Source organism: Hippopotamus amphibius, chromosome 1, assembly GCF_030028045.1.
Source record: "Hippopotamus amphibius kiboko isolate mHipAmp2 chromosome 1, mHipAmp2.hap2, whole genome shotgun sequence".
Classification (NCBI taxonomy): Eukaryota; Metazoa; Chordata; class Mammalia; order Artiodactyla; family Hippopotamidae; genus Hippopotamus; species Hippopotamus amphibius.
The window spans coordinates 51,961,124-51,987,388 of NC_080186.1; the positions used below are offsets into that span (position 1 = coordinate 51,961,124).

At 40.9% G+C, this 26,265-nt stretch overlaps 1 protein-coding gene across 6 annotated transcripts in view; it reads left to right on the plus strand.

Annotated features, from left to right (window-relative positions):
- Positions 1-7,949: 7,949 nt before the first annotated feature.
- The window catches only part of NFIA (nuclear factor I A), a 368,285-nt gene continuing 349,969 nt past the window's right edge, over positions 7,950-26,265 (plus strand). For 2 of the 6 annotated variants that reach the window (XM_057712696.1, XM_057712713.1), the window contains exons 1-2: positions 8,068-8,373; positions 18,954-19,485. In XM_057712696.1, coding sequence (XP_057568679.1) covers positions 8,293-8,373; positions 18,954-19,485 — 613 coding nt within the window. In that variant the 5' untranslated portion in view covers positions 8,068-8,292. Of the gene's footprint in view, positions 8,374-12,974; positions 13,556-18,953; positions 19,486-26,265 lie in introns of those variants that run through there. The other 4 variants (XM_057712726.1, XM_057712735.1, XM_057712704.1 and 1 more) reach the window with 3 other exon arrangements.

Below are 26,265 nucleotides of genomic sequence, written 5' to 3' on the forward strand. Positions count from 1 at the left end.
CAAAAAATAAAAAATAGAATTATTATATGATTCAGCAATTCTTCTGAGTATATACCCCAAAGCATGGAAGGCACAGACTCAAACATATATTTATATACCATGTTCATAGCAACATTATTCACAATAGCCAAAAAGTAGAAACAACCCAAGTTTCCATCATTGGATGAATGAATAAACAAAATGTGGTGGATACTTAAAGTGGAATATTATTCAGCTTGAAACAGGGAGGACTCTGGCACATGCAATAACATACATGAATTTTGAAGACATTATAGTAAGGAAATAATCCACTCACAAAAGGGCAAATACTGAATCATTCTACTTATATAAGGTACCTAGAGTAATCAAGTTCATGGAGGCAGAAAGTCAAATGGTGTTTGCTAGGGACTAGGGGGAGAAGAGAATTGGAAGTTATTGTTTAATAGATACAGAGTTTCAGTTTGGGATGATAAAAAAATCCTAGAGGTGAATAGTGATAAGGGTTGCACAACAACATAAATATACTTACTGCCACTGAACCGTACATTTTAAAATGGTTAAAATGGTAAAATTATGTATATTTTACCACAATTAAAAAGAAAAAAGACTGCCATTTTCCTAAGGGATCTACCAGTACAGTGTCAGATTGTGCCCTATCTCCCTACCCTGACCCACATAGGCATTTTTTTTTTTTCTGTAATGTTTTTGGTTGACTCATAATTGCGATTTTTAGCCTATTAACTGGGCTTTGAAGCAAGCCACCCACTTGTTACTGCTAGGGTATCCAACACAATAACAGCAACCCCAATTCTATAAATTTATTTGCTGGCGTTCCCTTTGCTGAACCCACCCATTTTGAGTCACCTTATGAAAGAGAAAGGTCAAAGGAGGCTGAAGAGCTAAAGAATCAAAGATGCGAAGGACAGTCCGAACTCAGTGTTCACGCCAACTGGGTTGTCCAGTTCCTGTTTCCTTCCTATCCATACTAGTTTGGGGGGAGTGGGATGTGATCTTAAGAATATTAGATTGAGTGTGGGGAATTCCCTGGCAATCCAGTGGTTAGGACTCCGCACTTTCACTGCTGACTGCACGGGTACAATCCCTGTTCGGGAAACTAAGATCTCACAAGCTGCGAGGGATGCAGCCAAAAAAAAAGAAAAAAAAAAAAATTACAGTGAGTGTGAAAAACCCTATAGGTGTCGACTTCAACCGGTTCTTTCCTTTCTTTATTGCTGATGTTCTGGGCCTATAGACACTGACATCAAACCAGGTACATTCTAATTTAGCAGTAACCAGAGCACTAGTACCACTAGGCCAGGGCACTCAAGCTATAGTTGAGGGGTTCCTAAATTAGTCATTTTAGAAGATGCCATCCTTCCTGCTCCCTCTGTCCTTGGGCTGGCTGGAATCTCATCCAGGGATTGAGCAGTGAGGCTTGTCTTCTTCATGACCACCCTGGTCTGTGTGTATGTATGGCAACGGTAGTGATGGCGCTGGTAAGAGGTTATGTGTTAAAACTTTGCAGACCTCAGAATGTCTATGTTGCTTTTGAACACCCCTTTTTGAATTTGCATTTTATAATCATATGGATATTGTATATTTCATATGTTTTTCCCTTTCCCTTTTTAAGTTGATTAGAAGGAAACAAAGTCAAAATTGTAAGCCAACCCTAGGAAAGTACATAGGATCTCATTGCATGTATTTTGGATACTAACGTTGGCCTTGATTTTATCTTATTTCTATCTTAATAGTCTCTCACATATATATCATGTGTATATATATATATATATACACGATATATATGTGACTATATGACATATAGATGACTAGTGTGTGTGTATGTGTATAGATATAGTTAGCAGAGATAAATAGACACAGATACATATATATACACACACACATCCCCACTCCAAAACATTTTTGAGTAGAGGCAGGAGAAATACGACCAATTGAATATCCACATTCCTGATTTGGTGCTGGATGAGAAACAACTGTTGGTGCTACAGGCCTTCACAGAATAGAAACCTAAATTTTTGCACAATTTCACATTCATGATTTCATTGAATCCTCAAAAAACTTCACAATGTTAGTGAGGCTGATGATATTTACATTTTTCGGAGAAGGAAGCCAGAGGGAGAGGTTGAACCGCCTGAGGCCACAAAGAGCAGAGACTAAAGACCAGATCTACTCACGGCTCTTCACACCAAGTTGCAGTTCTGAACTGCTGCTTTCACCCCCACCCCCGTTTATTTTTCCTGAAAATTATCCTTGAACTGTCTGAACACGTAGAGGTAAATCTTTCAGGTACCTGCCTGGATTTTATAGCTATCCCTTCGATTTAGATAATTAACCGTTTTCTTTCTCCTATCAGATTCACGAACAGTATTTCTTCACTTTCCCAGGCTCTTTTCAACTTTGATACCAGAGATGGTTATTCACTCCTTTCCCATTCCTGCAAAATATCCTTTGCATGATGTAATGAAACTGGCACTGAACTGGGGATTAATTCTTTACCAGCTGTGTGGCCATGAGCTAGCTACTTCACTCTGCTAGTTTCAGTTTTATCATCTGTAAAATGTGGTGGTTGGAGACTTCTGAGCTCCCTTTCAGCTCTCCTTCTGTGAATTGGGAACTTGTACTTTGCTACCTTCATTTTAGTCATGATACAGATTTCCTCTCTCTGGTTGTCCTAGCAGCTCAGTTGTGTGACATTGTCTTTGATCTTGAGGAATTTCTGCACTTTATTATGGTGTGTGTCTAAGATAAGAAGGATGGGTCTGGAAGTGGGGGAAATAAGGAATTGTTATTCAATGAGTGTTAGGTTTCAGTCATGCCAGATGAATAAGTTCTAGAGATGTGCTGTACAATCTAGTGCCCACAGTTAACAATACAGCTCTGTGCCCTTCAAGATTTCAGAGGATAGACCTCAAGTTAAATGTTCTTACTACAAACAAAAGTGGGGTGGGGGGGCACAAGGAAACTCTGGGAGGTGCTGGATATACCTATTACCTTGGTTGTGGTGACGGTACCATGGTGTTGGTATATGTCCAAGTTCATCAAACTGTAAAAATTAAACATGTGCAGTTCTTTGTATATCAATTATACCTCAATAAAGCTGTGTGTGTTTTTTTTTAAAGGATGGGTCCATGTGTTTGCCTTTGATTATGATTAGAATCTACTAACCGTTAAAATAGTACTTAAAAAAAGTTGAGCTTGAACTTTTTCCTGTCAGACATCATAGCTAGAGCTTTGGGAAGGAATGCTTAACAAATTGAATTCTAGTCAACAGCCTGCTATGCGAATGACCTTGAGTAACCCCTACAGTTTCCAGAGCCTTAGTTTCCTTAACTGTGTGGTGAGAATGACAATGGCTGATCTATCCAGAAGGAAAGGTAAAAGTGAGAACATACGTGGAAGGCCTGTGACAAGCAAACTCAATGTTCTACTATTTAAAATTTCCACCTAGTAATAATGCCGTCTTGGATCAGCCACACTCCTGACCCTGTATTTCATTAGACTACAAGGCTAGAAAGCTAACCATTTGTTCATTGATTCATTCACTTGTGAATTTGGCCAACATTTATTAAGGATCTTCTATGGCACTTTGCTTGTAGTTACACAAGTATGAAAGAAGTCATCACACTTTCAAGGAGTTTGTAGTCTAGTAGACAAAGGAACAAATAAACAACTAATACACAATGTGAAGAGAGCTGTCCTAGAGGTGAGTATAAGACATTAGAGAACATGCAAGAGGGATTGATGGATTCTGCCAGGGGAGTTGGGAAGTAGCATTTGGTTCTCAAAAAAAAAAAAAAAAAAGAGTGGAACTCATTTTTTAGGGAATTCTGGACTGAAAAAAAGCACACAAACAAGGGAAGAAAGGAATTAACATGTGTGGTGTGCTCAGAAAGTGATGAGAAGAGAAAAGCGGGTCATTTAGTGTGGATGGGATGAGGGGGTAGCAGAGAGAATTGAGGCAGGAGGAGAGACTGGAAAAGGAGGCTGATAATAAAATCAAATGTAATCTGTACCAAACAACATTTTAGAGAGAAATCCAAAGGTATCATGAGATTATTTTATAATCTTGATTATTAGTTACAGTAAAGGATAGGCTGCTATATCAGAGACATCAGAACACACCAGTTTAAATACGATCTAGGCTAGAGGAGCAGCTTTGCTCCATGAGGTCATTTAGGGACCCAGGTTCTCCTATCTTGCTGCTGTCTTGTCTTCTAGGGCATTGTCTTGGTCTTTGTTACTGAAATTCGGTCTCTAACATGGCCTCATTGCAGTCTTTAGAAAGGCCAAAACTTTACAATAAATTTCCTTTAAGCAAGTGACATGGAGCTTGGACTCAGCAATTCTGCTCCCATTTTATTGAGAACTTAATCATGTGTCATGCCTATCTGCAAAGATGGCTGGGAAAAGAGATGCTCTAAACTGTTCATCTATGTCTCCAAAAACAGAGGACAGATTTAGGGGGGACGATAGTCTGCCACAATTTGCTTATTTGGAAGCCTCATGAATTCCTAGATTTAAATTTGCTCCTAGTATTTATTCTTTATATTGCCATGTTAGACCTCTAAACGCCAGTGATTACTTAGCCTAAAAAGTAATTTGGATGATCTAGCATTTACCTAAGCAAATCAAGAAAATGTGAAATATATCTGTGTGTTTAACATTCAACGTAGTTCAGAAATTTAAATTTATTAGGAGAAAAATATTGCAATTCTGAATTATGTTTCTAATTCTGTAAGATTCTGATGTTCTAGTCTCCATATCAATGCCCTGCAAGGGGATTAAGTTTTTATTTGGGTCAACAAAGCAGAATTCCTGGAAGAGCCTACAATTTTCAAGGCATAAAGCCAGCCTACGTGGAAACATGAGGCTCTCAATGGGGGTTGACAACTCAAAATCACCCTATTCAATGTGCAGCTGACTTTCAGTGGGGCTGAAGTTACTAGAATACAAATTCAGGGGGTGGGAAGAGCCAACAGTGAGTAAACAGTCAATCTATGTGAACTATTGTTATGGTTACTGTTATTATTTTAAAATTATTTAATATTTATAGGTTTAAGGATATAGAAGTAGCAATTTGTGGGGGTAAGGAGAGCCTCTTTCACTAATAGGTATTATTATACATCATGTGGATATTTGGACTTTGGGGAGAGTCTGGAAAAACTGCACTCTTTTGAGTTATCCCTGTTGATCATAGTCCCTGAAAACAAATGTCAATGGTGTATATCCCTTCCTTCCTTACCTCTCTCCTACCCTCTACTCTTCCCTCCCTTTCTCTCTCGTGCTATAGTTCAAGACTTCATTTTCTCTCACCTTTTTCTAACTGGTCTCTTTGCCTCCACAGCTAGCATGATCTTTCTAATTTGCAAATCTTACCTTGTCTATCTTTTGGTTAAATACCTTTGATGCCTCCCCAGTCCCTCAAGCAAGGTTTAAATGGCTCACAAGGCTCTCTACCACCTTGCCTTAGTCTGCCTTTCTAACTACATCTCTAGTTACTGTAACACTAGCTAATACTAGCTGGATCAATGAGCCACAGTCGAACCCATCCCCATTCTCTGGTCTATTGCATACACTGACATCACCATGCTTTCCTGCACAGAAGCACCCTGCCCCTCAATTGTTCACCTGACAAATTCACACTTTTGGCCCAACACAAATGTCATTTTCTTTTTTTTTTAGTTTTTTATCTGTACATCCAGGCAAAATCAGTCATCTGTGTTCCCGTTTCCCTTTATGTATATCTAAGTTGGACATAGCACTTATCACATTACATTGTTATTTACCTTTATGTCTTGTCACTGCCATTGGACTGAAAGCTTCTTGGAGGCAGGGATAATATCTTATTCTCTGTATCTCCAGCTCTTAGCATGTTCAATGTACCTAGAACATGGCACATATCAAACAGTAATAGTATTGTTATCATAGCTATCATATATTGATCACACATAATATACTAGATAATTTACATATGTTATCTGAATATGTCCCATTTTTCAGATGAGGAATCTAAAGCTTACAGAGGTTAAATAATTTGCCTGGGGTCACATGGTAGGGCCAATATTAACATCTAAGTCGGACTCCAAAGCCTATATACTATGTTGTTGTTAACTAGATGGAGACATAAAAGGTCACTTTAAATGGTGCTAACCCACCACATTAGACTAAGTTAATGAACTACAGATACTGTACACAAAACTCACTGTTACTACCTACTGACAAAGCCTGGCTTGCTTAGCACTGGGAATTATTCAGACCATTCCATCTATAGAGCAATGCAGTACAAGCTGATACCTCTCGTGCATTTCAAAGGCTCTTAGCTCTTGACAAAACAGACCTCCATTCTTACAATCGGTGGATGTCCTATTTTACAGGTGTTATGTAACCATCTCAAGATCACACAACCCTAGCACCAGCTGAACTAGGCCTAGAACTTTTTTGGTTACTTTCAAAATTATTTTTTTCTTTTTACTTAAGCCACTACTTCTCATCAAGTGTATGTCAAGGGTGAAAACAGTATGCCAAGTGGAAATGTATGCTCAGTGGAGGAGGCCAGGATTAAATGCCACAGACTTTCTAGAGCCAGACAATATCTGAATCTATCAGAGGCAGACCAGAACAGCAAAGCTTGCCTAACACCAAGGGCAGCCACAGTACTGCCACCTCCCAGTAATGCTGCATCAGTTAGCTAGCTGTAAAGTGCAAGCTTAAAGTCAAAAATGTGGTTCGAAATAAAATGGGAGGTTCTCTAACCTCTAATTTAACTGTGCAAGGTCTTGTTATTAATTAAGTACCTTCACCAAGGACGGTTAAGAAAATCAGACAACTGCCAGGTTGCTTCCTATTCCTCTTGACTTCTTATTGGATAATTTTTATCAAGTGAGCTAAGCACACATTTTCCTGTAACTCAGTTATTCAGCAAAACGTCCTAAGCTACTTAACTGACTGCAAAGCAAACACATTAAAAAAAAAAAACGCAATAGCCCCTTGTGAAGCTTTCCAATTAAAGGGACACTCCCCCCGCACCACCACTGCATCAATAGCTAGTTGGTTGTTTAAGACAAACACATAAAAGGTTGACACTGAACTATCCTGATTACATAATCTGAAAGAGTGGATTAATAAAATGAATCAGTGAGATGAAGGACTTAATATCCTCAAAACTGTGTTTAAACCCCCCCCCCTTAAATGTCGAAACTCATACGGCTCTTCTTTTGGGGGGATGGGAAGTGGAGGGGTGCATTAAACTCTGTGGAACCCAAGTTTTGTAAGGATATTGACAAATTCGACGCTTGCAATTAAGTTAGAATTTCACTGCATCTCCTGCTTTAAAGGAACACCTTTATTCTTGTGGGAACCCACCTAACAATTTTATGTTCAGCCATCTGCAGAGAACAGAGCCAATGCCTTTCCTTTCTGAGCCTGGAGTAGAAGCTTTATTTCACTGCGAGTTCTCTGTGACATTTTGCTTTCTCTTGATTTAATGAACCAAAGAGGATCTTTAACTCTTGGTCTACACCAGTGCAAATAAAGGTTAAATCTCTCACTAACCATCATGAACTAGCCTAATAACTCACGAGAGGCTATGGAAAAAGAAACCGAGAAAGGAGGTGTGCAGACTTGATTAAAACGTGCAAAACCCGCACAACCGCAGGCAAAGGTACTATATCCTCACATCTCCCTAGTACCGGCTGCGAGGTCCGCAACCGGGAAACTCCTACTGCGCCAAAAACACCATCCTGCGAGCGGGGCCTAGTAACACAGGGGCTTTTCTTCAGAACCGTGTCCCGACCGGAGCTTGCGCTGAATGCCGGGGCTCCTATTGGCCACACGCCGCGGGGGAGGAGACAGGCGGGGAGAGAGATGGGAGGAGGGGAGAAGGGGGCAAGGCCTTTTCCCTGCCCCCTCCCGGCCCCATCCGCAGGCAGCCGCCGGCGCCTCGTGCGTGGTTACTATGCAAATTGCAGCGATTGCGGAAATAAACAAGGGGGTAGGGAGAGGAGAGAGGGACTGCGAATCGATTGCAACTTCTGCAAAGTCTCGTATAATCCAAAGCACACAAGGCAAAACCAGAGAGAATCTGAGAACCAGCCAGCCGGGGTTGGATCGCTTTCAAAAGAGGAGAGAGAGACAGTGAGAGAGGCAGAGAGCGCGCACTGCAATTGGAAAAGCCTCCTGATTTGGAGTTAAAAAAAAAAAAAAAATTCTCCAAGAAGCCTGCAATTGGCCAACAGCTTTAAAAAAAATCTCTTCCGGGTTTTCAACGGTTCCAAGTTTATTTAGATATCTTTTTTAATGCAAAAAAAGGGGACAACAAATGAAGCAATTCGTCTGAACATTTTAAAGTTTCTCACGTACTCTTTTTACATTGCAATGGTACGTGGTACGTCTTTAAACTTTCTATTTTGCGTTTATACGATATGCGTTTTTATAAACAACAATAATGATAGAATGATTTTGTTTGATGGCTAAGACTTTAAAATTTCTCTAGCTTGCAGATGCATTGAAGTGATTGCTGGGTAAATGTCTATTGTGATGGTTTTGTTTTAAAGACGTAGCTTTGTGGATTGCTTTTTTTTCTCTTCTTTTTTGCTAGAATGCATCAGGGACCGGGTTTCCTTTTTTTTTTTTCTCCCCGTGATTTGAAAAAAATTGCTGAGCTTGACAGATTTTTTTCCTCCTAGCGCTTGCTCGGTTCCAGAAAGGGGGAAAAAAATCCTGTACGTGCTCTGTTCTGTAAAAAGACGTCTGGCCTCAGCAGTCAACCTAACCCGAAAAGAAATGTCTGGACCCGGAGAATAATTGACGATTCGATCCTCTAATCAATGGGACAACATGGGAGATTGACAAAAGCTTTGTCCAATCATATCCAAGCTTGGGTGTACAATGGTTCTCAACAGCCAGAGGGGGCGAGGCAGAGAAGATCTGAAGTTCTCTGCGGCTCTGAAGGGGATGGTGTGGTTCAAGCTGTCAAAGCTGCAAGCTCTTCCGGATTTTGCAAGCACAATAGGAAAGAGTTCTAGTTTAAGAAAGAAAAAAAAAAAAAACTAATTGGCGTGAGGTTTTTGTTTTGTTTTGCGTGAATCGTATGCCTTCATTGCCTTTTGGAAAAAGTTAAAAAAAATTCTGCTAGAGAAATCTTTAACTTTGAAGGAATTGTTATTCGTAAATTCAGGCAAGGTAACGGTTGTGGAAGGTGAGGTTCGACTTTTAAAAATGTGTGGCTTAAAAACTATGGGACTATAGTGAGCTTTGGGAAGTAATATATTGCACACAGCATTGCAAAACGTCTTACTCTGATTATCTTAGAAGCTTTGGCTTTTCGGGTACTTTGAAGGAATAGGCAAGCCTCTGTTCTTGAACTCTAACCAACAGTTTTAAGGGAGACTTTCACAGGTGGACTGACAGATGTTTTATACATTTGAAAGGAAGATGGTGAGAGACTGTTTTTCTTGACTTTTCTTGAATTCTGTTTAAATATATAGTCAGTAGCGAATAGGATATTGAGACTGGCCAAGTTCACATTTCTTCTTGTTACCACAACAACCCCTGTGGAGGGTGTGTGTGGAAGATTGCTGACTCTCTAACTCTTAGCTGGAGTCTGGCCTCTTGGACAAGTCTTTGACACCAATCCAGTGGAAACCAACTGCAGTAGCTTGTCTTGGAGACAGTAACTGGCAGCTACTGACTAAAATATATTCATCTCTTCCTTCCCTCTGAGCATTGTAGACACCTAATTCTGTTGGGAAGTGAATGGAAAATAACATAGGCTCTTTCCCATCTTTGGCTTAAATTCCCATCGAGCTATTTCCCACGGCTTTAGGCCTTCTAATCAAATCTGGCCTGGAAATCTGATGTAAGAATCCACTTGGATGCTCAGTTCAGCAACATGATTCAATTTAGAAATATATGCATATAAGAAGAATATGCACACAAGTGACTGTAGGTCAAAAAGCTAGAGAAGAAAAATATTGGAAAATGCTAGTAATAAAGTTAGTCTTGGTAAGAGCTATAGTAAATGGTGTTGTCACTTATGAACCCCAATTTTATCTTCACTGCTTTGTACATTAAAATCTAAATCATATTAATAAGATCTTCCTATTAAGTAACCTCCAAAATGAGAGGTATTTGAGATGTACATATAAGTGAAACCTTATTGACGTAATTTATATATCTAAGAGGATTTCACTAAAACTGGCAAGGTAACATTTCTGCAAATAAAACAGCAAATGCAAGGCTGGGCTCTGTGCCAGGAAGAATATGGATAGCAGAGAGCATGACAGGAGCCTCCTTTGCACAGAGACAATCCCATTTCAAGGCAGCCTCCTAGCACTTGCAAAATAAATGATCTGAGCGGTTATTTCCAATAAGGGGTTTATCCTTCCTAACAATGGGTCATTTATGTGATTGCAGTAAACTAGTTTTTGTACTTCACCTGTGTTTCCTATACTGTTCTCTCTGCTACCCTTTCTTTCCTCTCTTCGCCCTCCATCCCTGGTCACTTTCAAGGGTCTTAGTATCTTTGTGAACTCTGGACAAGGATTTACTTTTGCAACTTGGGACCAGGGGAGAGAGTTGGAAATGTTTTTTACCCCCAGTCTGCCCTTTGAGGAACATCTGTTTCTTTGTGTATGTGTTTAAATTTATGCCTGTTGGAGAGAAAGTTACCAGAAGCCTCTCTGTAACTGTAACTCTTCTACTGTATTTTTCTCAGTCCTGTTTCGAAAGGCTGTAGTTGGAACCTTGCTTTGTAGTGTTTCCCCCGCCTCCCCCCCGCCTCCCGCGGGGGAGGGAGCGGGAGCTGGCGGAGATAGGAGAGAAAGCAGCAGCGGATGTGAAGGGCTTTGGTGCTGAACTTGGATCCAGCCCTTGCCTAGAGGGCGCAAACAATCGTCCCATATCCAAAAGTCTTACGAAGGGCGCCAAAAGTTACTTAAGATAATATTGCTAACCGCAGAAAGCTGGAAATCGCGGGCACATCCACTGCTGCAACAAAAGAAGTTTTTAAAGTAGAAATATCAGCATTAAATTACTTCCCCCCCCCTTTTTTAAACTAGGGCGCCGTGCCAGTTCTTTTTAAAAAATCCTTTTCCTTTTTCTTAAGATTCAATTAAAAGTCAGAATCTTTGCTGTTTTGGGAAGAAGCAGATGTGAAGTCTATCTTTTAATACACCAAAAGAAAGATTTTAATCTGCTCTGGAAGAGAGCTTCCCATGAGTACACGCTCCGAACAATAACTTCTCACTGTGCCTCAGTTACATGTTGGAACCGTCAGCCAGAAACTTCTATCGAGGAAACTTGGAGCGCGTTGAAGTTATAGATCCCAGCAAGGGTTTTCGTGGCCAGGGATGTTGTCTCTGTAATTCGGCTTGCCTTTTAGGACGTTTCTCCCCTACTAAAATCCAAGAGGAATCAAGGAAAAGCAATTGTGTAGTTTGGGAAAACGGGGCTCTCTCATTAAAGGTTTAAGTCATTATTTCCCCTCACCCCTTAATAATCAGAGAGATTTCCGAGGATATTTAGAAGCAAGGGCGTGTGAAAATGGTCTCTTGAGAATTCAGGAATTATTTTGGCAATAAAGTAACTGGGGAAGAAGCATAAAATCACGTTAGAAAGATGCAGAATATTTCAGAGAACTTTTCCTCTCCAGCAGCATATTTCTTGCCCCTTACTTTTAAAAAGGGGGTGAGGTGGGGGAGAGTCTGAATGAGAGTGGCCTTAACATGGCACCTCATCCTCACATGCTGAATGGGCATTCCTACAGGAATTTCCTCTTTTCAGAGGCTCTCCAGCTGTGTAACCTCTACCAAGGTGCAGATTCTCTGTCTGGGTGCAAGAGCCTTTCAACGTGATACGTCGTCTTTCCTTTTGGAATTTTGAGAAGGATTAGAAAATGCAGCAGGCTGCAAACTAGAGTGGGGGAGATGAGGAGGAAGAGATGGCATGGGGGTTTGGAGAAAGGAGGTATCTTTTTTTTTTTTTCTTTCCCAGCAGTCAGGAGAGCCTAGAGAGAAAATATGAGGTTAAAAAAAAAAAAAACTGGAAAAGCAGGCTTATTGGCAACCTGCCAAACCCTAAAAACCACCCCCCTTTTCTGCCAAAACAATACTTTAGCAAACCTAAAATAATTGCAGGAAGCTCTTTTCCATTTTAAGAACTATTACCTGGGGGAGGGAAAAAGAGGGGATTCTTAAAAGGCACCCTTCCAGAGGTGTCCTAGGAACAGGGACAGTACTGATAGTCTGTGTCCAGTTCTGGGCACGCGTTTGTGGACCAGAATATCTCCCTTCCCTAAGGGGACATCCCTTTCACATTTTTTTTTCTTCCTAAAAAGAAAAAGATGTCACAGCTAGACCACTGTTGTTTCTGAACGTGATAGAACTTTTTCTATGGCGTCTGTGTTCAAACCCACTAGTTTCACAGTCCTGGGAGGGAGAATAGTCGTTAATCTCCGCCTCCCTTTCTCCAGACAACCCCCCCCCCGCCCCCCAGTCCCCAAATCCGGTGAATCTTCCTTGTGAAAATTTCCCCCACCACCCCCGCTTCTGCAGGCCATAGGGCTGAAGCTGCACAAAGTTTGCAGGATTTTGTGCATAATTACCTCTGCCGACGATCTATTCCCACAAAAAGCTTCCTTGGAGAGATTACAATGCTTTGAGCCGTACCGCATTTCAGAAGGGAAAAAAAAGTTACCTAGGAGGTCTGATTTTTAAAAAAAATTTGCATACATGCAAATTTGCCCCCCGGCCTTCTCCGCGGTTCTCTACGTGCCCACGCAGCGAACCGAGGGGTGCAGGGCAACCTGGCAAAGTTGCCCAAGTCCTCCGCCGAGGTCCGCGAAGGTCTGCGGCGGGGATTGGGGGATGGGGACGAGGAAAAGTAGTTTTGTTTGCTTAAGCACATCCTGTAGCAGCCTATAGCTGCCCGGGAGTACAGACTGTAACCGCTCCTCACTGCGTTACCCAGTAATGCGCTGAGCGGGGACGGGGGACGGGGGGCGGGGGGGGGGGCCGAGCAAGCGAGCCGGGGAGCGAGCGAGGGAGCGAGCCGAGGAGCGAGCGCGAGCGGCCGCGGAGGCTCGGGACCCGGCTGACCGCGCGGCGCCGCAGCCGCCCCCTCCCCCACGCCCCCCCCCCCCCCGCGGCGGCGCGAGCGGGCGGCGGCCGTGCGGTGCGGTGCAGAGCGGAGGCGGAGGCGGGCGCGCGGGCATCGCGCGGGCACCCGGCCGGCGAGCGCGGGAGCGGGAAAGGGTGCGCTATGCCTTTAACGCCCGCGTACAGTAGACATGTATAGTGGAGTGTAGGGAAACTCTAGGCGGGGTTAAAGTTCAGCTCATGGAGCGGCAGTAGCGCTGGCTGGCTGCAGTTGAGCCGAGTTGGAAATGTGAACGCAAGAAGCAGGCTTGATTTTTTTTTCTCCCCCCTTCTCTCTCTCTCCTCCTCTCTCCCTCTTTCTCCTTTCTCACCCGCACTCACGCACACCTCCAAACCGCACACCCAGACGCACACGCACACCCCACCGCCCGGCAGGGATGTATTCTCCGCTCTGTCTCACCCAGGTAAGCAGCTGTTGGGATGCGGAGGGACGGGTGGGGGGGTCGGGTGGCGGGGGCAGACCCGGGGCCGGGCCGGGGGTGCCGGGGACCCCCGCGCCAGCAGGGCCCGGGGCATGTGTCCCGGGGTGTGCCCGTGTCTGCGCGTGTTTCTCTGTGTGTGTGTGTGTGCGCGCGCGTGTGTGTTCGTGGAGGGGGGGCGGAGAAATACAGCTTTAAGAAAGTAACTTTGTTTCCTTGCGGGTGCATTCCTCTTGCACGGCCATTTGTGTGGGCACATGGCTAATGGCGCCCTCTTATTAATGCGTTAATTAATATCGGGGCGATCGACTGCGGAACGGCGGTGTTTTCGGACGCCCCGCACGTGTTTCGGCGGGGTTGCAGCCCATGACATGCTGAAATCTGGACTCAGCGTTTCTGCAGGCGCGAGGCCGGTTTCTGCAGTTTCCGCGGCGCCCGGGGAGGGGGCCGCCGCCGGAGCCCCCCGCACGCCCCGCACGCCCGCGGCCGCGGCACCTCTGGCTGCGGGAGCACTCGGGTCCCCGCGCCCGCGGCCCGCCCGCTGAGCCCGCGCCGCCGCAGCCTCCCCAAACTCTTACTTTTGTTTATCGTCTGTCAGCCTTTGGGGTCCGGCCGCGGGAGGGACGCGGGCCGGCGCCCCGGGGCCCCGGCCCGGACAGCGCCCCTCGGGCGCGGGCGAGCGGCGGCGAGCCGGCCCTGGGGCTCGGCGGAGCTGGGCTGCGTGGCCGCGCGTCCCCCTGCGCCGGCCGGGTGGAGCCTGCGTCCTTGCCGCTCGTCGCCCGCTCGCTTTCCCGAGCGAAAGTTTCGGTGCCGGGACGAGCCCACGCTGCGCAGGGCGGCGAGCGGCGGAGGCCGCGGGCCGCGGGCCGGGGCGCTGCGGGCGGAGTTGGGCTCCCGGCCGCGAGCCCGAGCGGCGGCCCGGCCGGACGAGACTCCCGCCGCCGCCGCGCGACTCGGGCGGCTCCGCGCACAGGACGGGGGCAACTTTTCCCTTCCGACCTAACTCGGAGCGTGGGTCTCCCTCGCCCCAGCGCCTCTCCTCTCCATACCCTGCCTTTCTATCCCTCCCTGTCTGCACCACCCCCAGGCAAAATATTGCTACTTCACGACTCCAAATCTGGTCCCTTTTGAATATATTATTTATTTTCTTTGACTAAAAGGCATGAAGTCAAAGTGATTTGGGGCTAAAATTTTTTTTGAAGAAGAGTGTGAGCCTGCATACTGTTTTGGTACATTGCGATCTGACCATTAATCACCTACATGAAGTTTGTATGCATCATGTAAAATGTTTATTAACCACTCCCTTCAAAAACCTGCTACCACTTCTTGCTTTCATTTAGCAGGAGATAACGGTTTAACCGGAATACTTTGTGGAAGCCTAAAAAATATCCGTAGTTTCTTCTTTCGTCTCTAGATTCTGGATTTATTTCCCACAGGACATCCCTTCTATTGCAATATCTAACAGTCATCTACCGGCTATTTGATCTCAGAAGACTCTTAAATGCATCTTTTATGTTGAAATGGTCTGTTTGGGATTTAGGCCTAGTATTAATAATGGATAGCAGTTGCTTTTAGTTATTGTAAAAGTTTTTTATTTTTCCCTAACAAACTTCCAAAGTTCCTATTTTAGTAACTTGTGGAAGTATGGAATGAAACTTTTCCAACCACTTTTGGCAAGGTTCACAATTGCATATGGATAAGATGCAAAGTGTAAGATAATTTGAATGAGTTATGACTACAGTGAAAATGCTGAGATTCAAAGGCTGAAGTTCTAGCTGGCAAAAGTTTGTAGCACATAGAACTGGTAGATAACACCAGTGTGCTGCGGAGGTGGGGAAGGACCTTGGACACATTAGCGTCTTCTTCAGTGAGCTCTCAAGAGATAAATATATATTTTGGGATGGTGCATATATGAGGATACCTGTGTACCCATGCAGGCCCAGGGCACAGTCAGCTATTTAACAAAGTTGGAATCTCTTGGTTCATGAGCTATTATCACATTAAGAAAGTTTTTTTTTTTTTAACCTATTTGTCAGTGTGATGGATACATTTAGTAGGCCTTCTTCTAGAAACACCACTAAGAGAAACGCTTACTTAGTGTAACAGTTTGTAAAGAAAATGTACAATAAATAGAGAATGAGGGCAATATATTTTTTGAGTTCTTCTTTTAAAAATTGATTCACAATTTATTTAACTTGCTGGAATATTTGTAAAGCTTTAAAGTCAGTTTTAAGAAGAAAAACTTAGGTAGTTTATTGGTTATTAAAGAAAGTCCAGTAAAACACAGTGATAAAATACTCTAAATGAAAAAATAAACTCCATATACGTGTGTGCAATTTTAAGAAACTTTATCAGGAAAATGCCAGACATCGTATTTTAATCCATGTGGGCATATCTTAACCAAATCATGTACCTGGTCATAGAATGATAACAGTAGAAATTTATAGGTGAACCTTTGAAAGAAGTAGTTCCAGAAATATCAGCATTCCATGGTTCTGAAGCTTGGCTTACTTACAAAGAGATCAACGTTGAAGATGCTGATTCAAAGTCCTACCGATTTTGAAACAGGTTTTCAGGTTTATTTTTATTGGTGGCCTGTAACTTTCTCACTGAGTACATACGTAAAATATTCTGTTTTCTCTTGAATATTTTGAAATATTACATAGCTTATGGCGATATGTGCAACAACATGATTTATAAGGGCATAGTTTTTTTTAACTAATTTATGCTATGCTTGGACATTTCCTCCAAGTGAATGATATTCTTCAGTTTTGATGTTCTGGAATATTTCTAATTGTGCGTTGAGAAGAATAAATAGCACTTTCATTGTGCATGTGAGTAGAGTCATACAAAATTTGTGCACTTTTATTGGCACATTCTTAAAGCCTTTGGGGAGTAATAACTTGTAAATACTTTTGATGCAAAATTGGGAACTTAGATTATTCTTAATGATTAGTTGACATAGTTGGCCTCATTTAGGATTTTTATGATGGGTTATATGGGCATTTGGTTGGCAGGTAAACAAAATCCTTTTGAACCACGAACGCAGTTCGCAGTTCTCTGAGAAGCATAGTGGGAGTATCTTCGAACACTTACATGTCACATTAGAAGGTTTATTTTAAATGTTTATCATCATTAATAAAGATCTTTAATAAGACAAGGTTTTGACATAAATATGAATTGTTTGGAGCTAAGTTATTCTTTACACTTTAAAATGGGGCTGAGACTTTAAAATGAAATCCTCCTTTTGGTGAAAGCTCACTTTGTAGTTAAGGTAGACTCGGGGCGTTCTTTGCATAATTCCACAGAGCCTTGGTCCCTAGCATGTCCTGTGTATATAAGAAAATCAGTCAATGTGAAGGACTGTTTCAACCCCCAAATTTATGTATTTTAGAGCATTTCAAGGATGAGCTCAGAATTTAGTAATGTTTAAATGCTTTGCGGTTTGGCGTATACCTTACTAGATAAACTGTGACTTGAAAAATGCTCCCCCCCCACCCCATTTCTCTCTTCTGAAGTATGGCAATAGGAGAGATTCTCAAACATCAGAAATTTTAAACTGCAAATGGTGTATGAGAAAGAATAATAGAATTCTTGTATTTTTCTCTGTTTTCTCTCCACTTAAAGAGTGCACATGCGTTATGAAAGCTGACTCCTTTTCTTTTGGATTCTTTTATTGAAAAAGAGCAATTTTCAAACCTAAACTTGAAATATAGAGCCTGAATTTTGTTAACAGAGAAAAAAATGTTGATTACTGAAATGATTTATTGTGTATTATATTAATATAAACTTACTTTAAAAAAAACAGTCATATGTGGTGTTTAAATGATTGATTATAATTTACAGTATTTTAACAGGCTCGATTGTTAAAATATTTCACCAATTTTAAGCACTCAGTTTATATCTGAAGGTTTAAAAATTAATAATTACTTTAATAGTAATAATATTTTGGACTGTACAGTTACTTGTGCCTCTAAAATATATATTTAGATGGATATTACAAACCAAAAAAGAATGCATTTTCTCTTTGACCTACACCTTTTAAAAAAAGGCATCGAATATCTCTTGGTTTCCTTATCCTCATTTATTTTAAAGTAAATAATTTATCTTTTGGGGAGGGTTGTGCGGTAGAGAGAAGTTATGTAAGATTAGTGTGGGTTGGTTAATCAAAAGTTAGGTGTACTCAGAAAGCTTTGTGGAGGTTACTGTTTAATTTTTCTTTAATTTTATATTTCTACTTCCCAAGGAAATCTCAAGTAAAAGAATTAAGCATTTTCAATAAAATAGTAAGAAAAATTTAAATGTTTTAAATTCAGTTTTATTTTCAAATTACTTGAATTTTAAAAGGCGACCATGAGGGTTTTCCTGGAGTCTCGTAAATTTTGAATAGGACAGATCCTTGGTTTCCCTGTGCACAAAAGCCTGAAATATTATTTTCAAAATTTAAATGAGTATTCTGTTTTTTAGGGATGATTATTACTGAAGGTATTTCACAATCATATCAGTAAATTTAATGTATTTAGTTGCAACCATGTTGTCACAGTGATGCATTCTGTTTACTATCTGGCTTGTACACTTTTCTTTGTTTTTCTTTTTTTTTTCCCTCCTTTTTTTCCCTTTTTGTTTCATTTCCATAGTATCAGCAATTATGTCTTGGACATGGATCTTTTATTTTAGTCCGATAAATATCAGATCCATCTCTTCTTTGTATATGGACCTGCCAAATTTTTCTAAGTTTTTGACTAAAAAAAATTGTGTGCAACTGTAATACTTAAAAAGGAATTAAGATGTTACCAAAATGACTAAGAAACAGATCAGAGTCTACATGCAGTACTTTTAGAGGGAAAGTATTTGTTTCCATTGATCGTGGAGATGATTTTTGCTCCTAGACTTCCATAAACATTGACTGGCATCTAAATGTTTAGGATTTGCCAATCTGGCCGCCAAGCCCTGGCTGTACTACAAGTAGTGAGGTCAAGGCTGGAGCAAAATTAGATATGCCTTCCTTGAAATAGGGTTAAGATTATATGTTGTTATAAGCATTTCGATAAACTTCACTTACTGTCTAAAGAATTTGGGACCTAGGCCCGACAGTGGAACCTGGTACACTTCCGTGAACGTAACAAAACATTTTTTACTTTTTAACAGTTTTCTTCTTTGAGATTGTGAGACATGATACCGATAGTTTTTTTTGTTTTGTTTTGTTTTGTTTTCCATTCTCGGACTTCCCATAGTGATCCCATGTATGATTTTGGTAACGTAGTGCTTGAATCAAATTTCCAGTGAAATAAGGATATATTTTTTTAAAGGTGAACATATGAAGAAACGTTGTTGCCTTTTGTTTTCATTATAGTTATATTTTTGTCTTCATTCATTTCCCCAGGATGAATTTCATCCTTTCATCGAAGCACTTCTGCCCCACGTCCGAGCCTTCGCCTACACATGGTTCAACCTGCAGGCCCGAAAACGAAAATACTTCAAAAAACACGAAAAGCGTATGTCAAAAGAAGAAGAGAGAGCCGTGAAGGATGAGTTGCTAAGTGAAAAACCAGAGGTCAAGCAGAAGTGGGCATCTCGACTGCTGGCCAAATTGCGGAAAGATATCCGACCTGAGTACCGAGAGGATTTTGTTCTTACAGTTACAGGGAAAAAGCCTCCATGTTGTGTTCTTTCCAACCCAGACCAGAAAGGCAAGATGCGAAGAATTGACTGCCTCCGCCAGGCAGATAAAGTCTGGAGGTTGGACCTTGTTATGGTGATTTTATTTAAAGGTATTCCGCTTGAAAGTACTGATGGCGAGCGCCTTGTAAAGTCCCCGCAGTGCTCTAATCCAGGGCTCTGTGTCCAGCCCCATCACATAGGGGTTTCTGTTAAGGAACTCGATTTATATTTGGCATACTTTGTGCATGCAGCAGGTAAGTGCGATGGTGAGAAGTCGGTCCACTTTCTCGCGTGTGCTTTTTTCCTGATGACCTCTGTATGTGCTGGGCCATTCCTGAGCTCCCTACGGCTCGCCATGTCCATATGGACAGTGTGGTGTCCAAGGTAGACCAACGTCAGAGTCGCCAGATGCTCCAGTGTTTGAGGTTCCACCTTCATTCAGGTGGAAAAGCATAGCTTTGAGAGCATTCTCGCTAAGTTTAGTTCTTTTGGCAAGCAGTGTTATCAAAGGTGTCGGTAGTCAGTTATGGGACATGTTTAAATCACATTTATTGATGGGGGTGAGAGAAGTCGCATGAAAACCCTTGTAAGAAAGAGGCTATTTTAACTGGCAGGTGATCTAGTTAAAAAGCATTTAGTTTGGTAGTGAGGCAATATTTTTAGTTGCTTTTCTTCTGGGAGTGTTTTTAACCTACTGGGGCCTCTTGAACCCCTGCTAATTAAGAAGAGGTTGGAGGTAAGATTGCTATCAAATTGCTGGTCATTTATGAAGGAAAAAGAATCACACTAATACAAACTTAGTAGCTTTGTATTAGGAATACTTAGTGTTGTTTAAGATAGCTAAAGGAAAAAAACAAACCAACTGTTTAAGTAATTGATGGAAAGGTCAGTCTTAAAAGTAACCAAATCTGTATAGTGTATGAACATATTGAGAAATAGATATTGATAATTGATTTAATGAGTTGCTTTGATTCATGATAGAATTCTTTATTGTTCCAAGGCTGTTTTCAAGGCATGCTTTACCTGTGCATATTACAGCATGTAGAGTAGCATTCAGGATAAAACTATTGAGGACTGGATAAAATAATGCATTTTTACTTTGTTCCTCTCCTCTCATTTTAGACAAAAGGCTCATTGTGTTACATGAAAGCTCAGGTCTTGTGAAACTTGTTGACTTTTTATATGTACATATCGGTCTTGCTAGATTACCTTCATGGCAGTTACTTGAGCCAGATGGAAGAAAGAAGGTTGTGGAATCCTACCAGTAGGTTGTTTTGGGGTTCATGTATGCATGTATTTTTTCATAAAGGACAGAGATGATATTACCTGTAAAAGCGACACTCCACTGTTTTGCAAAACATTTTTAATTGTAAAAATGTGAACTATTTTTTTAAAGAAGTCATCTGATATTCTATTCTCTATTATTTTTCTCAATATATGTTTTAGAAAGAGAACTTTTGTTATCTATCTGTCCTTACATAAGAAACTGGAGAAATTAACTTTGCAAGCATGTCACATCATCATTTGCATTCTGTTGGCAGGGGATAGATGAGTATTTTAGAGGATGTGATCTGCAAGTGTTTCAAATATTTAGGTTTTTGAAAATGTATCCTTAATTATAAGAAGCGCCTGTTGCTTTAGCCAGTTCTGGGTAGCAAAAACGAAAAGGCAACACCTCTCAAATGACCTCTAAAGAGGAGCAAGTGGCCCTTTCTTAACTCCTTGTTAACCCTATTGTTGTTACTTTATTTTGTCTATTGAAAAAGCAGAGTTAAATTTTTTTTTTTTATTTGCATGTATAAATGGAGATTCTACTAGGGCAAGGTGCAAAAAAAATGTGTGGGTATTATAGGTGCTTTGGGGGAGCACTCTTTAAAAATCTTGTGTTTAATCTACTTGATATTTGGAGAAGCAAATCACATAATAAACGCTCTAACGGACGAACATAGGAAATTGCAGGTGCCAAGCGGGTGAGGCCCATCACAGTGTGTGCTTCCTTACAAGGTAACACCAAAGCGAAATACCTGGTATGCGTTTATCGGTGTGAGCAGCATCCCTTCTAAGTTTTAGATGTGAACGTTTCCCTTAGATTCACAGAGACACAGCCTTTCTCGCTGTCGCCGTTTCACGTTGGATTCTCTTTAGCTGTTGACAGTTTGTGCCTGCGCTGTGGCTCCACATCCTTGAGCCAACACAGTTGCTGGTGGTTGCGATGACCTGAAGGGTGATGTTGGTAAAATGGCAGGTGGAAGGTTGCTTAGGAGAGTTAGCATCCTTATTGCTTATGAAAGATTTATTGCCAGCACTGTGGATCAGACTACCTTTCGGTTCGGTTTTCCTGCGCCTCCCAGAATCCCTCGGTGGCCTGAACGCTGGCCAAGTGCAGGCCATTGGCTCTCCCTGCGCAGCCGTGGCGCCTCTGCGCACACCGGGATGGGTCGGAGGGATGCTCACAGCCTTTTGTCTGAAAATATCTCAGATGTGATTTAAGAGATTTAGAGACCCGTTATTTGTGGAAGGGAAGCTGCCAATACAAATAGGAGGTAGACCGGTCAACTCGCATACAACTGACTTGACAAGCATCTGTTATAATACTGAAGATTTGTAAACACTAAACAATGTTTTTACCTCCTTAAAAGTTTTGAGAACTTGCCAGTATTGGCAGGAGGCAGAGACTCTGAAACGTGCTTCAAGAAACATGCCAAAACCATTGTGGCCTTTTCACCTATAGTCTTTTTTTTTTTTTCCCTCTCTTTCTTTTAAGTGTAGTTTTTTTTTCTTCCAAAATGCCGTTTTCCCCCGCTTGATGTCCACAAGAAGATCTCTTTTTTTTTTCTTTCTGAAAACGCATGCAATAATTATTGCCTCATGCCGCGTTCTCTTCTTTGGAAGGAAGTTGAAATCTTAGAACACACATGTAAATACTGAAAGCTAATGCAGAATTGATTGTTCGGAGGTGATTTTTCTAAGACTTATTGCGACACTAAAATACAATGCATAAACAGCATTCCTGTTTTTTTTCTTGTCTAAATCCAGGGGCATTAGAACTGTGTGAATTTTGTGGCTGATAAACAGTAACAAGTGCAGTGAAATCAGAGTGATTCCATAAGCCTGCGAATTTCATCTCGTTAAAAGTATAAAAGAGTAAAACCATTTTATGCCTTTAATTTGGTCTCTATTTGAGTCGTCCTTCCCGTGTATCATATGACAACTTCGAGATATTATGGTATTGTGGCAAATGCTTTTCTTTGTGGGCGTGTAACAGTAAAGCTAATTTATGACCAGTCTTTACCAGATGATCTGTATCAGAATCTACAATATACCCGGCACGTGGCAAGGTCACAATTTAAGTTGTTAAGGTCATAACCTTAGCCACCAGGCATTTGACCTTTTAGATAAAGTTAACCTTTGTTCATTAGTAGGCACTCAACCGAGAACTTTCTGGAGAGTTTTTTTTAAGCTGTTTCTGTATAACTTCTGGTAATGTAATCAGATTCTAGAAAGATTCTCAGTTGAGTTAGTTAAATTTTGTAAGAGGTTAGACTTTTTTAAGGACTCATCTCTTGGATAGAGGTAGGTTGCTGTATCTAGGCCATAAAATGACTTTTTATAGTTATTACCTGCTGGAGGTGTAGAATGAAAGCTGAGGCAGCTGTGGAGATGTTTAAAAGCTAAATTAAACAAATAGAATTATGTTTATTTCAACGAAGGCCTTTGCTAATTTTCGAGTGGCATTAGGCCCCAGAGCTAAATCACAATGAGCATCTTCACTTTTTGCAGATGAGGAACTTTTTAAGATTGGAAGTATTTTTAGTTGCCTTAAAATTCACTTTGAAAGACTAATGTATGACCAGAATTTGTCAGGTAGTTGCTGTAATTGCTAATTAGCCAGTGTAAGAGCGAATTGAACCTGTCCTAATGGTAGCCGGAGTACTTGTTAGTTTCAAGGTATAACGTGAAGGAGTTTGCACAGTAGTATTTTAGTGTAATAGTTACTGATTGCTTCCATGCTCTCCCTGTTACCACCTTTACTTAGTGTTGCTGAGATCGGGATTAGTAAAGGTCCTGTCACTTACTGAAAGAGTTGCCGTGTCTGGGAAGCCTGGTACCTGTCCTGGAAACCTGATGGCGGTATTACTGATGACCACATTACCTGTACCATATTGTTCACTTAATTATGCTGTCCTGAATGCTCATTTCAAATTATTTACATTACTGCTAGTTTTGCTCTGATAGGCCATGTATTATTCCATTTTAACAAGGAGAGAGAGAGAGAGAGAGAGACTCCCATTCAGGTGCATTCTAGTTGTATTTTGGCTTCGTGATTGCCATTCCTTCATATAGTAATAGAGAAAGCCGTGATATGCAGATAGACCAGATGGTCATGTTGACAGATTGAGAATTCACTTCCTACTGCTTCAGAGCAGGTGTAAGATTAGGAATGTCTGTGTAGGAGCGTGTGTGCGCTTCGTGTGCATGTGTGTGTACATCCAGGCTGCACAGAGTGCTGGTTAGAGTAGGGGAATGATTTCTCTTTTTAAAAAGCTGGTACCTTAAGTACAGTGTAACTATCTGTAAGGTTGTCAGTGCATACAGAATAATAATGGTAAAAAATTAAAAATGGATAATGTCAGATTGTTACAGTTGATAATTTTATGCCAAATTAATTATGATAATTTTTAAATTTTTAGGAAATTTACCATGTTGGTTTGTGGCAAGGTTGTATATCTAAAATATGTTCAGTATATTCTGTTTGTGTGACTGTGTGTTTACACTCAAATCTAAGACTCTACGTTATTGAATTAAACTTATTCATTACCTTAATAAACTCCTTAGTAGAAAGTTGTGTAGTTAGTTTCTGTGACTTATAATAATAAACCATATTTGGAAAAAGAAGGGGTAAGATTAATATACAGTGATATTTAATGAAGAGTGTAAGTACCACTCTATCTCAAACTCTAACTCTAACCTTAAGCTAAAGGTGGATTTTGTGGCTGATTGATTTACTGTAACTTATTGGTATATGCACACAGTTTTAGATAATGTCATTTATCTTTCTATTTATCTTTTAATTCTTTAAGGGAGATAGCACAATCAAACTTGAGATTAAATACGGCTTTTATATCCTTGAGTGTTTTCTGTATAACTTGAAGATTGTAACAATATCCTCTATTTAGAATGTAGTAACAATATCCTTTATCTGGAATATAGTGAGAAAGATGGAAGTTGAAAGGCAGAGAGTGTAGAGGTATAGGGAGAAAGGGTTGTTCTGAAATAAAATGGAGGTCAGCTCGTTTATGGCTCAGAGGTTTGAGTGTTGGTAAGAAATTTCCCAATGCTGCTGCTTGGATTTGCCTTGTCTGCTTTTCCACCCAGTGATGGATAGCATTAATTTAAACCTATTTAGGGCTCGTGTGGGAGAAACCACAGCCTTTGTTGTGGTCACTGCTGTACACAGTAGGACTGGGTGTTTTACTTGGTTAAGGCCTCAAGCTGCTTCCAGAGGATGCAGAACAGCCTGTTGGTTTTTTAAAACTTGCACAGAAGCAGCAACAATTCTAATTGCTCACAAATGTTAATACAGATTATTGAAAACAATTTTGAGGTTAGAATAGAAGAAAAAACATAAAATACAGATTGCATTCAGTAAATGTGCTACATACCAGTTTGTTGTCATTTCAGCAGTTATTTCCCCATAGTCATTTAGAGGTTAGATCTTGCTTTTAAATATATTATAAATTGTAAATCCTTGGGAGGTGAAGTCAGGGGAAGGAAGAAGTCAGGTGGAGGAGGAAGAGAATGAATGAACTGGCATGCTTTGTTAAGAGAAACATAAAACCTTGAACTTAATTGCAAATGGAGATGCTCTAAAAAGTGTTTTGGTTTAAGTAACGCCTGTAAGAGGATCCCAAGCAGCAAGATATCAAGTGAAGAATTTTATAATCCATCTCACCATCATTTTTTTTTTTTTTGCATAGCATGTTTCAGACTAAGAGACTATTTGGGTTTCTGTTCAGATTTTTAGGAAGAAAAGTTTTGCAAAAATTCTCTGTAGCATTTAGGGGTCCAGTTAGGGACACTGTGGCCTGCATACACTTGGAAAAGGGGCTATTGAGATATTCATTATTACTGCCCTTTTGCTTTTTAAGGGGTAATTTACAGTGCTGTCAACATTTTGGCCGTCTCCCACCAAGGTAACTGTAGAATAGAAATGATTGATCCAAACTTTCGTGTCTCTGAACTTATCAGAATTCTCTAGCCACTGCTAAGATAGAAATGGCTTCTTCCCTAGGCATTTCCCAGAATATTAGAAAACAGTATTTTGCTGTGATAGTTCCACAGGGTAAAAGTATATTTCATCTAACGGAATTAGTGCTCTTATTAATATTTTAGTGAAATAATCATGGCTTATGAGCCAGAGGAATAAGTCCACAGATGATAAATTCCTGCAGCTTCGTAGTAGAGGGTATTTTTGCTGTAATGTTTGTAAGAGACATTAAATGAGATAATATTGAGAGAAATAAGTTCATCTGTGTTACATATTTTGGCACGTGTTGTTCTGTGATATATTGCTAATCTCAGCCTCAGAAATGATTGGGATGATCATAATAGCTGGAGATTGAAGTGGAATAGCTTTAATGTGTTTTGAGAACTTAAAACTTATTTGTCTTCATGTCTTCCTCATATTTTCCTAGTGGTAAATATTTTGGACCTAAATTGGTGGAGAGTAGAGAGGAGGAGTTGGATGGAAGAAAGAAAGGCAGGCAGGCAGGCAACCAGGCAAATAACTTACTGTCTGTTTTGCAACAAGCACAGTCCTAAGTTTTGCCATACATTGTAGCTTCCTTTTATTTTTATCATCTTTTTTTTTATTTTTAAACTTCATAGAAGTATTGTAAGTAAGTAATACACTGTCCATTTGTACAGGTGAAAATCAAGCCTCAGAGGGGCTGAGTAACTTGTGCAGAGGAAGATTAAACCCCAGGCCTTCTGATTCCATATCCTATGCTTTTAAAAACAGAATTTAGATCCAT